This window comes from Anastrepha ludens, chromosome 2 (genome assembly GCF_028408465.1).
Source record: "Anastrepha ludens isolate Willacy chromosome 2, idAnaLude1.1, whole genome shotgun sequence".
NCBI classification, from domain to species: domain Eukaryota; kingdom Metazoa; phylum Arthropoda; class Insecta; order Diptera; family Tephritidae; genus Anastrepha; species Anastrepha ludens.
Window position 1 is genome coordinate 58,946,200 of NC_071498.1, and position 14,214 is coordinate 58,960,413.

Consider the following 14,214-nt stretch of genomic DNA (forward strand, 5'->3'; position numbering starts at 1 on the left):
TTTCAGGCGCTGCTAACATGATTCCTTTCAATTGACTTCCTTTCTCTTCGCAGCAACTTGAGTCGCTTTTACTATTAAATTTTTCTAGTTTAATACTTCCTTGCTGTCTTGCTGTTTGCCGACAAGAAAGTTTTTGTATATTCTAATATGTAGGTAGATTGAATTTTTTCGCAATATTTTCGCTGAAAGATTTTTCAATATTTTTGCATTTATTAAATTGGTGTAGTAAATATGAATAAGTATACACAGGAATTCTAAAAATAAAGCTTTTAAAAAAATCAGCTCAGAAATTGCTCAAAAAACTTTTGAAAACGTTATATGAGCTAAGTAATTCGAAGTGATGCACAAAGTCTGCAATCAGCGCCTTTGTATACGAAAACTTCAAGAATATTCATGGATTGAAAGTCGCTTTTCAGTTTGTTAACCGAATCAATAGGCACCTCACTCCTTTAGTTTCTTGATCATAGAAACATACATAGTAACGAAGGGGCCAAAAAATATCTTTCTTGATTCCTTGATGAAGCCAAAGCAGAGGCACCGATACGGCGGTCATTGGGACAGACTAGAAACATACTTCTGTAAACTTATTTTCCTGAAGGTAGAGTAAGCTAGGTAGGGAAGTGAAGGTGTATGTGAAGTTTATGTGAGATTTCGTTTGCTTCTTTTGATGACTTCAGGTTAGCATCCAAAAATACATACTGAAGAAGAGGAAAAAATCTAGATTCTTCTTTTGAGTTTGTATGGCTAGTGCTAATGGAGATCTCCAAGTCATACTAGACAGCCTAAGTAGTTTGAACATAACAGCGGATCGTGACATTGCAATACGCAGGGTGGCGCAAAATTAATCATACGAATTTGTTTTAATAACTTTTTTACTAAATAAAAAAAAAAATGATTTCGAGTAATGGAAATCTCTATTTTGACCTTTACGCGCGCCATTGCATGTCTGTTTATATACTTTCTAGTTCACGGGTACAAATTCTGAGTCCTCAACGGCAACCAAATGACTTCATTTAGTTTTAAGTTTACAAGTTTAGATATATTATTTTATTGATGCCCATATATTTACAAATACACGCACATAAGTATTTTTTACTAACTATTTGCTATTTTTTGCTTTGCAGCTATTTGGACTCAAATCGCATTGAATATATTGCAGATGATACCTTTGCTTATTTGACGAATTTGAATTTGCTGTAAGTAATTTTGTATAAAGGTGAGATTATTTTTAATTTTGTATCCGGAATAGGAATGTGAGTTCACTAATTTATTTTTTGTATATATATACGGCAATCCACATGCCTGTTAGTATGAAAAATTTTTTGAATCAGCACTTAATGATTTTGTAAGGAAGATCGCATAGGGGCAGAAAGTAGGTGAACGCAAAATGCATTTTTTATGTTGAAGGGTTTTTAAAAATCTACCTAGTATCAAACGTGTTCGGCCACTAGACACCATGGAGTGAATGAAATCATCACATACCTACGGTGAATCTTTTCAAAGTTACCTAGAAGATAGCTTAGCGTAGAGGAGGAAGATGGTCGCTGTAACACAGCATGCCTCTGAGGATCATAAAACAGCAGAACACTTTTTGTCTATTTTCGGCTTCGCTAGGGTTGGAGTTGAGAAGCTGATGGAAAATATGTATTGTGGAAGGCGAATGGCTCAGCTTTCTAAGATCTAAAGCAAGTTTAATCGTAATAAATTTAATCAAGTAGAATTAAAATGGACATGCATCCTCTTTTAAATGAGTTTCTAGGCAAAAGGTTGGTTTATCATCAGAAAAAACTTAGATGGGTTTTTTTTTGCAAAACGATGCCCACTACTCAGAAATTTGCTATGTAAGTACGTATAGGAGTATGATTTCAATATTTTTTTTCTGCTCCTCTTAATAGGACTATGAATAAGTTCGTGCTGGTCAGCCAGGCCATGTTGCATCGATCGGAAGAGATAGTAATCGGATGGCGCAAGGTCTGGACTATACGGCGGGTGGGGTAGGACATCCCATTTGAGCGTTTCTAAGTATGTTTTGACCACTTGTGCAACATGTGGCCGAGCATTGTCATGTTGCAAAATAACTTTGTCGTGTCTATCGGCGTATTGCGGCCGTTTTTCTCGCAGTGCTCGGCTCAAACGCATCAATTGTCGTCGGTAGACATCCCCCGTAATCGTTTCATTCGGTTTCAGTAGCTCATAATACACAACACCCAGCTGGTCCCACCAGATACACAGCATAACCTTCAGGCCATGAATATTCTGCGCCGACGTCGATGTTGAAGCATGGCCAGGGTATCCATACGTTGCCCGACGTTTTGGATTGTCGTAATGGACCCACTTTTCATCGCCAGTCACAATTCGATGCAAAAAACCCTTTCTTTTGTGCCGTTGAAGCAGTTGTTCGCATGCCATAAAACGGCGTTCAACGTCTCTTGGCTTCAATTCATACGGCACCCAATGGCCTACCTTTCGGATCATTCCCATGGCTTTTAAACGTTTGGAAATGGTTGATTGATCAACTCCCAAAGTTTTTGCAACCTCTTCTTGCGTTTGAGCCGGATCTTGATCGAGCAATTCCTCCAATTCGGTATCCATGAACTTTGGCGGCGCACCCTCGCGTTCTTCGTCTTCCAAGCCAAAATCACCACTTTTAAAGCGTGCAAACCACTTCTGGCACGTTCGCTCAGATAGAGCATGCTCACCATAAACTTCCACCAAGATACGATGACTTTCGGCTGCTTTTTTCTTCATATTAAAATAATGAAGAAGAATTCCCCGCAAAAACACATTATTTGGCACGAAATTCGACATTTTCAAGTGTGGTAAAAATATTGTTGTTTACGCTTCAAATAAAAAACTTATACTGACGTTTGTGCCTTACGACAGTAGCTCTCCAATGAATGTTTGGAAATGTGGATCGATGGAATAATAATCAAGTTACGCCATCTGTTGTAAAACCGCACGAACTTATTCATAGTCCTATTAGTTTATTGACTAGCTTCAATTTCTAATGAACGACTGCAAAATCAACAATAGCCTCACTGCCTGGAGTGAAAAATAATTAATTCCTGTGAATGGCGATACCATGATTTGATTAATTTTGAACTGAATCACCGCCAGCGGCGTTATTTTCGGTACGTCGATCGTTACATTGAACCACAGGCACAGGAACATTCAGTAGTGAATATGTTGACCCGAACATATCTTCGGTGAAGATTTTACCTCGATCTAATCCTGCCTATTTGGAAAGATTGCCCTAGCACGACCCTCAAACTCTAGTTTGCGGATAGAGAGATCTGTTCGAAGTTCGGAAAAATACGCTGTTAACTGCCCGAAAATGCTACCATGTCCCTTGAGAGATGGCCTCCAGAGGCCAACCTCCTTTAACCTGATTGCACTTTGAGCTGCGATGGAAATAATGTAAAAGAAGTATGTGCAAAACGTCATTTAGGGCAGCACTGGGGTAAGTTTTACATGCTCCGGTGGTGCCAATGCATGCAGTCCCTTCCACCCTCCCAAGTTTAGTGATATTGTAGCCTTTCCGAAGAGCTTTCTACCAAACCAGGCATCCATACGTTAAAATTCGCAAAACCACTGCGTTGTGCATTCACTGCACGACCTGTGGCTTGAGTCCCCATTTTCTACCGAACACAGATTTGCAGGAGTAGAAGGCTATACTGGCCTTCTGTACCTGATTTTCAATGTATAGCATCCAATGGAGCTTGGAGTCAAGTATCACTCCAAGTACCTAATTTTCGATGAAAGCGGGAAAACGTGGTTGTTTAATTTGGGAAGTCAAAAAGGTGGAGGTTTATATTTTCTGGTAAATAGCACCAGCTCCGTTTTGTCAGAATTGACTCGGAGGCCGCCAGCCCAGCGACTGAGTAGAGCCAGTGACCTTTCCATAATCTCAGCCATGACTGAGGGAAACGGTGCCGACACTAGTAACTAGCCAAAGTAGGGGCGAAAGGACACCACCCTGCGGCGTCCCCTTGCCACCGCATTAACTTCCCTGCAGCCAAAAAGGGACGAGATCCAAAGACAGATAGGTGTTTCCACCTCTAGTCTATCTAACGCAGTGACAATTGACACCGCCCTGATGCTTTTAAAAGCACCCTCTACATATATCTATGAAAGGCATATCCATGGACATAAATATCATTGAATTTTATAGCATTTATGATACTTTACAACTTCATCTTCTGTTGCTGGGTGAAAAATTACTCGTCGAGCGTGCAAATCCAGAGAGCAAATCTACAAATGTTTTATAAAAGTGTATAAAAGCAAATAAGAAGCGATGGGCTGTAGTTGAATTCTTTTTAAATCCTTTAAATTAATATAAGGATTTTTTTTTTTAACTTTAAATCGATTTTGCGTGACATGTTTAGCGATCAAACAAATGGTATTTGCTACCTCAGGTATCTTAAAACTTTATATAACTCAAATTCCCAGCCACTCTGTTATGGTATGCAACTTGCGCATACAAATACGTCTACATATTCTTGCAAGGCATACGGAGGCACAATCAGTTCTTATGTGTGTGTGTGCAAGTATTCAGTTAATAAATTGTCTACATTGTTTTTATTGAATGCCAATCATTTTTCACTGTCAACAAACGCAGTGAAGAGGGAGCGCAGTATTTAGTGTCAATATCGCGAAGCATTAAATCTGTTTGCCTCGCACAGACGAGTCGGCATAAAATCACGACTCGCGGCAAGCACAATATATTAACCCAGAAGAGACTGAAAAAAAGCAAAAACCGTCTGGCTTCAACTGCAACAAATTATCAAAGCTCTGATGAAATTTACATGCGTCGCAGACACCTTAGCGCTTTTGAATTGTTGCTGTCATTCAATTTTTTATGGCCACTATAGTTATTGATACCGTTATTTGTGCTACAGTTACAACAATAAATATGGACCACACCGTGACCATTTACTAAAAAAAACCTACCCACGTCCATTGGTAAATATGTATGTACGTCTTTTGCTTGCTTTTTTCCCACTGGCATTTGCTTATTATTGTCACCTTGCATCACCGTTTTTGGGACAAAATGATTTATTTGCTGGTGTGTGTATGTCAATCGAATACCTACCAATATTTATGTGCTTAATATTGTAAGCAACAGTGATTAATTTGTTTTGATATAAGTTTTATGTGTTTCTTACCATTTCATGCTGGACGATTGTTTTATGGCTACTGCGAAGGGATCTCAATGACAATCGGATTACACACATACATCCGCGAGCATTTTGGGGTTTGAATGACATCAGAGATATGTAAGTAAAGTATTTAACTGATCAGCTTAAGTATTTTATGGTTTGTAGTGAATGTATTATATTGTAATTAAACCAGATAATTTTTAATTGATTTATGTAGTTGGCGATATAAAATTTTGCTATGACGGTGCGTATGAGTGACATTGAAATTTCTTTGCCACAGTAGATTTTTAGGATTTTGTATACGAGTATTTTATTATTATTATATCGTAACCATATGCTTCACTATGGAATGGAATAAATATATATATATATATATATGTATATATATTATATTACACATATTCTTCAGAAGTGGCACAACTCAAATTTTCATTCAAAATTTTACATTTTTACTATTCATACTCACGATCAATTCATTTTTTGTTGTAAATTTCTGCGAACTTAAAATCATAACACAAAGAAGAAATATTTTTGGGATGCTTTTTTTATTTTTATTATACTTATATTCTGGTAGATAATTTATGGCATTTATAGCGGCTGCGAGTTGAAATTGAAATTTGAAAAAAAAGCGAGCCAAGAAGCACCGACAGAATGGTTACTCCTAAAAAACTCAGACCAAAAAGCCCATTGTATTTAAAACTCTGGATTGTAAAAGGGTTGATAGTCAAGGAGGAAAAGAGACAAGTGGCAGAGAGAAAGAGATAGGATAGAATAGAGAGAGGGACAGAGATAGCTAGTCCCTTGAGAATTTTCCTGATTCTTTGGCAAATCTGAAAATTGATGTCCTCGTTCCAGAGAACGAATATCACTCATTCTCATGATATCGGAAGCAAAATTCGTAGCCTTGCTCTAGCAAAGGCTGGATACTCACAGAAAATGCTCAATGCTATCTGGCTCCTCTTAGCAAGACAGGCAAATCGGGTGCTCAATGATTCCAATGGTGGTCATATGGCCATGGGTTGTGTCCTGTAATAATATCGACCATCAACCGTACGTCCTTTTTACCAAGTTTTAGAAGAAATTTCGACAGGGAGCTGTTCGGGCTTGTCACAAGACTCTTTGCAGTTCGGCAACGTTCTAAATTGCATACATAATCGCTGATCCAATTCATGATTCCTGTAGAGCTGATTCCGATTATTGGTTCTGGTCCTTAATGGGGTAGCCGTTGATTCGTAGTTGGCCAATCCATCGGCAACTTCATTTCCTTGAACATCGCGGTGTTCTATAACCCATACAAGTACAAACTAGATCCATCTTGCAACATAATTAAGCCTCTACTTACATTCTTCAACAATCTTTGAGGTTTGCTTTTCGTTCTCCAGGGCCTTCAGTGCAGTCGAACTGTCGCTGAAGACTCTAATCTCTTTCCCGCTCCTTCTCCTCTCAATTATTCATTCTGCTAATTTTAGAATGGCAAAAATTTCCGTTTGGAAAAAGTTACCATTTCTCCTATAGCGTAATGGTACTTATTACTATCGTTTAAGTACCAACCGGCCCCAGAATCTATTTTATTCTTGGACACATCGGTAAAGAAAATATTAGTCAAACTTCTTTGAATGCACTCTGGATTACTGAGATTTTCATCCAAATGAAACTATGGGCATAGGATCGTCCTTAGGTGCCAAAAACAGTGGATATTCTTCGACCAGTTCATTGCCAATATTGCCATGAATCGATTATTGAGTGCGCTATATGGCACGTTGCGCCGTCTTGTTGGAACTAAATATCATAGATTTTTAGCTGATTAATTTTTGGAATTAAGCCATCATGGCTCGCCATTAACCGTAACGGCAGGAGCGATGATGCCTTCAGTGCTCTTTACACTTTTTTTTCAAAGTAAATTGGCACAATTTGGAAGAATAACTTGCCAAAACTAAACGAAAGAAATGTCAACACGGATTGCCATTCTCAGCTGTCAAATCACAGTTCTTATGCTAATACACACCCGAAACTTCTACGTGACTCTTTGTTGAAATTTCTAATGAAATATTTAAATAATTAATCATTTATAGTTATAGCCAGAGAATTGATGTCAATGAAAGCTGAATCAAAATGTTAAGTTTTCCTGTGATTGTCTCAATGATTAATTGATCCAAAGCAAAACTTACGGTCAGATAAGTTTCTTTGTATGTTCATATATATGAATGTAGTAGGTTGTAAATATACGATTTTACGAGTGTGAAGGCAAATCCATACAGTTACAAATACAAAATTAAATGGTTTGTGTCTGACTTTCAATATCTTAAATTTGTAAGCAAAAATTCAAATGAAACTCACGATTTTTTCGTTTTTTCCCCCTTTTTTTGATACTATCGCTGCTGCTGCAATTTAAAATTATTATTGTTTGAAAGCTCAAATGCTTGCAAATTAACGAATTTAGAAGAAAAATACAAAGCAGCAATTTAAAAGTACGAGTTATTCACAGATAAGGATTATTGAGAGCTGAAGCTTATTGTAAAATAAGATTAATATGCAATCGAAATGGAAACATGTAGGATTTTAATCGAACGAATTTTATTGGTAATAGAATGCAAGCGTCCGTCCAATTAATACTTTGTTATTCTACTAGTAAGAGATAAATCTCTGCCCTGGGAACTTCCACACCTTCTACCTCAATGGCTAAAAAAATGTGATTTGACTGAAAATTTCTACTTGAAATTGAACGAAAATGCAACGCAAATCTTTGGCCCATATGGTGCAAATGAACCCAATATGAGCAGAATTCGTATGAGGGTCGTTTGAAAAATCCGTGTAAAGTCAGAGAGATGGCACTACTGGCGCATATCGAGGTTATGTTTAGTTAGTAGCACCCTCTCACCAAGTTTCAGCCAGATCGGTATTTTTATTTGTATTTGGCATTAGTTTGAGTCAAGAACAAAACACCAGTTCACGTCTCAGCAGTTGTGGTCACAAAACTAATGGAAATAGGGTTCATACTCGTTTTAATTTGAAGAAGGAGGAGATGATTGCAGATGGAAAGCTATTTTTCAGACTTCGACAAATCCTATTAATTCGAAGGGATCACCAAACTAGAATAAACAAGTAAATAGTTCTTACTTTTGATCGGTCAAAAAACAGCAATACCATAGACCTTACTTTGGGTATGAAACACGCTCATGCTTCCTTCCAAAGCTGTGGTATGTATGTATGGTGCCTAAAGCAGCGACTTTACTTTTAAATTGCCATTAGCAAGGCCCTTCTATGGCTGTTTTTCTATGGAGCACAGCTGGAATGATACCAAAACCCGTAGATTTATAGGGTCGGCGAATTAAAGTAGCCCAAGCACTAGACTTCCCGCAGTCTTGAATATATGACCTGTTATATTTGAATTTCTGAATCTGCCAGTGATAACCTTGGTGATAACCTTTCGCTGCCAGTAATAACCTTGGAAATAGCTAGTGGCGTAAATTTATTGATATGCTTCCCAAGAAATGCTTATACGCGGATCCATTTCTCAACTGATTATCGCGGCAACTAATTAAAGCTGCCATAAATATGGGCGGTGGCACATTTTCGGTAGTAATTATATATATATATTATATAATTATAATTATATATATAATTGGCGCGTACACCCTTTTTAGGTATTTGGCCGAGCTCCTCCTTCTATTTGTGGTATGCATCTTGATGTTGTTCCACAAATGGAGGCACCTACAATTTCAAGCCGACTCCGAACGGCAGATATTTTTAAGAGGAGCTTTTTCATGGCAGAAATACACTCGGAGGTTTGCCATTGCCTGCCGAGGGGCGATCGCTATTAGAGAAATGTTTTTCTTAATTTTGGTGTTTCACCGAGATTCGAATCAACGTTCTCTCTGTGAATTCCGAATGGTAGTCACGCACCAACCCATTCGGCTACGGCGGCCGCCGATTATAAATTCACCTTTCTAAATTTTGGGAGCTCTACTGAACGCAGCAGAGAACAAAATACACGTAAAGAAGACGCAAAAAGTAACATTCTTAAGTTTGACTCGCGACAGAGAAAACATCGTTGTACAGAAGTTCACTACAGAGAAGTTTAACTGTACATGAAAATATTTTATATATACTTTCATTTAAATCAGCTAAGCAAACAATTGTTTCAATTGTAAGTCTATGTCCTACTTCCCTCTAACTGTGGAAGTTATATATGTACGAACTACATGTCTTGCATTCTTTAAAGCATCTCGCAAATTATTTTAATCGTTAGTTAAATAGTTAGTAGTTATCTTAGCAACTAACGTGTTTGTTGACTGCTGTCATCTTCGTTTTACAAATCTCAGATTTCACTACATTTACACTGATTTTTTCACTTTCTTTTATTGTCCATAAATTAAAACCACCCTCCATGAAGAAGCAAAGCTGAGAAAGTACTTGTATTCAACTTGTCTTCTCTTGCCACATAAATGTTATTGCATTTCTCAGTTTGTTGCTGCGAACTATGAGCCAAGTAAATGTTTACTTAAGTGTTGCTGCGGAAAATAAAACTGCATTACTGAAGTTGTGGAGAATATTAAGTGCAAGTCCAGGCGTGTAGCCATAACCGAGTTCATTTGTATGTGACACATCGGCTACAAAGGTAATGGGTTCAATTCTTATTTCTGGTAACGTATATCATGGAAAATAATATCTCTAACAGCATACACCGAAATGTACAAATATATCAGAGAAGAATCTCACCGCAACCACGTCTTATTTATCCCTGTACTACATTCCTAATTGAAATTTAAAATCGCGTTTACGTTGGCTCTGAAAAAATAAATATCACAAAGTAGGCGGAAGCATTTAAATACACTGAAAAACTTCAAAAATTAGTTTCCCATCGATTTTGATATCGTACATGAAGATAGCAGCCTAATTCACAGAATGAGAGCGCGAACACCCAAGCTGATTCCGATTTCATTCAATACTCATTTGAGATGGAGAAATAAGCGACTTATTGATAGTTTCCTTTGCTATGTACTTTCGAATTGAGAACTTTGTTTTGAATAAATTTTCTGTCCCTATTTAATTTTTACAAAGGTATGCCTCATTCTTTCTGTCAAATGCTCCGAAGTGTCTAAATAAACAATGACTCTAGCTTAGTCATCAGAGTCCTTCTATTCAGCTGTTAGGGAACCAATTATCAAGATATTCTCCAACAGTGATATGGTTATGCGGCAAACATCCATGATTTTGGAAACTAATTTTACTAACAATTTCAAGAATTGGATTTTCTTCCCATAGGAAGGCAGTTCAGTTTGTATAAGTTCAAAATATTGCTCTCCATTCAGAGTCCACAAATGATCAGCAAAAAATATTCCTAGTCACTCTGAAGCATTTGTTACCCCCCAAAATTTATCTCTTATCTCGAAGATATGCGAACTATTGCAATTGTGTTACACTCAACCTCAAAACTCCCTGCCTCCCCTCTTTGAACAAATATTTTAGTCATTTTTTTTGGATTTTTGAGAAGAAACCACTACAAGGACCAATCTTTACATTGAAGCCTTCGTGTGCATAAAGTTGGCCACAAATATCCAAGCATTCACTTTCTCTTGAATGTTTGACAATTACTTGTCCTCTGTATATGTAGGTGCATGTATTAAAGATCTACGTTAAATTGTGCACACGTATATATGTATATGTATGTTGGCTTCCACATTTCTGCACGTTGATTGACCTGACAAGTGCATCACATACCAAAGAGGATGGAACGCATCACAGCTATTAAATGGCACATTACTAGCATTCAAGCACTGATTGTCAGAGAGACCGGAATAAGTGTGGCGGATAATCTGGAGATATAAGGATAAAGAATGTGAGTAAAACACGCCACACTTATGCATGCACATTTCCCGCTGACTTTTTACTATTAGCGGTACTTCGGCAAATATATGAAAGCAAATATACGAATATAAATAAATGCTGCTGCTTCTGGAAATCGTAAGGCAAAACTCACTGCTGATTTACGGTGTTTTTATGCTACTTCTTTAGCTATTAAATAAGAATGATAGCCCACTGTTAAAGAGAGTGTAGGTATGAAGATATGATACATATTCTAAGATATTATACACATTCTATGTACTAAAGACAGAAAGTGAAAGCATTGTGCTGTATAAATAATTGTTAGGCGCGGAAGAAATATTGCCGCACTCAGCTGGCTACATAAAATACTGAAACTGGCAGTGCATTAACAGCATAATAGTCAAAGAATTAACACAAGTAACTGGTGAATTGAATAAAAAATGTTAATGTGCTAAACACTTTACTGTAAATAAAACTTCAAGTACCTTACCCTTACCCTTCAGTGTGTATGAGCAACGTTCGAGTGGAAGTATGTCAATCAAGAATCACACTGATGCACAGAGCCGGTAAGTTGCTTTAAAATTTCAAATATTAAAGAATCTTGTTTACTTGCAAATAGTGGTCAGAGAGAATTATATTGTGTCAGAGCTAAGCGCAAGAATTTTAAACGGTGTAAAATCCGTAGTTCATATGAAAGTTATTTGAGAAAGAGAATAATCGGTGCATGCATGAAAAGAATGAAAAATGAATAATGAAATTTCTATAATTTATTACTTTGATATAAATACAATATTAGACAATTTATATCACCCGTTTTAATTATTTAGCCGACTGCGTCGGTTAGGCAGTAAAACTTAAGAAAAAAGGACCCTAAATCAAAGGTAAATATTAGGTTGGTGAATAAGTTCGTAGCGTTTCTACCGAAGCCTTTTATTTAAACAAAATACAATAATTATATCAATGAGTTAATCAATTATATATTCGCCGTTGCTGTATACTACCTCTTCTCACCTCTCGATAAATTTGTTGATGCCGTTTCGACAAAAGTCGCCTGGTCTGGTGTCAAAGAAGTTGTTGGACCATTAATTATAATTAGTGACAAAGTTAATAGGTAATTAAAAATTAAACAGCCTTTTTAGGAAGGTTTGAATCATTTAATTAGATGTCAGCCTTGTCTCGTTAAAAAATTAGGAATGTGCAACTTTAGCACGGATAGTTTGGAGTATTTCTAAGTAGTGCCGCATAATAACTTCATATGTGAAATTTTGAGGGTTAGGCAAGGATGGCACTGAGCCACTCATATCACAATCTTCTTTGGATGAAGATTCAGCTTGACTCTCGGCTTTAGCGTATCTCCTGGAGCCAACCACTCATTTGTTTGCTTCTGATTGATGTATAGGCACTATTTCTCCTCTCCCGTGACGATTCGGTACAAAAAGCGCTGTTTATGACCGCGTGTTGCTCGATGACGAGCGAGATGCTGAGAAGCAATTTGAATTTAATTTTTGTTCGTTGTGCTCGTGAGGCGCCCAGGCTGCCAATTTTTTGGTAAATCCCATTGAACAAAGGTGATTGAGAATCGTTTTATGATCGCAATTCATTTGTTCCGTCTATTCACGATTGGTTTGCAGACCGTTCTCCTTCGAAAGTGATTTTAGGCGATCTTCAACGAATTCAGAAAGCCTTCCGCTGCGGGACGTATCATCGACGTCAAAGTCGTAATTTTTGGACTTTGCAAGCCAGTTCCGTGCTGTAGAGTCACCCATGACACCTTTTTCATACACGTCGCAAATGTGCCGGGCTGCTTCAGCAGTTTTTTGAACTCGATGAAAAGCAGAAGAGCAGGTATCGAAAATGTTGATTTTTGACTTGGTATTCCATTTCTAAGCCTCAAAACTTATACAAAATTTAAAACTTCATTTAACATAGTTTTGTAGAGCAGAAAGAATTCTAGCGAATGAATACTTACCCTTTGCCAAAGAGCAAACAATTCTTTCTAAAATAAGAGTAAATATAAAAGCACAATGAATCTATTCACCAACCCAATAGTATTTGTATTTGCTTAGTTCCAGCCTAGATCGGCAATAGTATTTTCAATATAATTTTATGTTCTGATTTATCTCATATCTCGTCAGCAGATGGTTATTGACTTGATTTCATCAGTCCATTTTGCCGCACTTTCTTCAGAATCTCAATTTGTCGTCAGTTTATATTGCGCACCGTAGCCGAATGGGTTGGTACGTGATTACCATTCAGTATTGCCCAGGTCCGAATACCGCTGTAGTCACGAAACACTATAATAATAAGAAAGTATTTTTCGAATAGCGGTGTATATTTCTGCCCTGGAAAAAAGTTCTCGTAAGAAACTATCTGCCATTCGGAGGCGGCATAAAACTGTAGGTACTTTGAGGCTTTCGTTAGTTCGTTGCAAGATTTTTTCTACTCATATCTAATAAATCCACTCTGAGCTTTAAGAATTGCTTTAATATACACTTGAAATGAATGCTCCCTCATCTATCAAATTTTACATAATATTTTTCACTCACTTAGCGAAAAAACAAACTTTAATACCAAGCAATTTTCCGCAAATTTATACCCTCCAAATAAATTTAAACTATTGTGTGGTCGATAGACTTAAGATAACTGCCTACAAAATAGCTGAAAAAAGATTTGAAATCATATTTACATATACTCTTTGCACAATGTTTTGCTTTATGCTTCTTTAATAAGTAAAATTTATCGCACACATTCAATAAACAACTTACACAATTTCAAATACATTTGCATAAACTCACAATAAAGTGTGATGCATGAACGATAATAGACTATTCTACGTCCTTAAGAGACACTACGCATGCGAGTATATTAACGTTTCATACGCCCTGGAGGATTGGACAACACGATAAAATAATTGCAAATGTAAAAAAAAAACAGACAAAAAAATTGCAAATTTTTCTAAGATGACAGCTTAAAGAAATAGTAATTGAATTAAATTCTTAGAAACGCTCACAAGTCGCTGCTCCTGTTAAACTCAAGAGAATGTACACCTACATACATACATGCATGCACCCACGTATGTATTTAGTAAGTGAATATAAATCAATAGAAATCCCAATGTGAAATTATTTGAAAATTCTGTCAAGATAAGTTCTGTTATTGATATGAATGTTGGAGGAAGAAAAACCTTAACCAAAGTTCATGAGAAACTTGCAAAAAAGTAATAAGTGAC

General features: G+C 36.9%; 1 protein-coding gene across 1 annotated transcript in view; it reads left to right on the forward strand.

Moving 5' to 3' along the window:
• Positions 1-14,214, forward strand: part of LOC128857757 (relaxin receptor 2) — a 56,724-nt gene that overhangs the window by 17,745 nt on the left and 24,765 nt on the right. The window contains exons 6-7 of the mRNA XM_054093502.1: positions 1,125-1,196; positions 5,205-5,276. Coding sequence (XP_053949477.1) covers positions 1,125-1,196; positions 5,205-5,276 — 144 coding nt within the window. The remainder of the gene's footprint in view (positions 1-1,124; positions 1,197-5,204; positions 5,277-14,214) is intronic.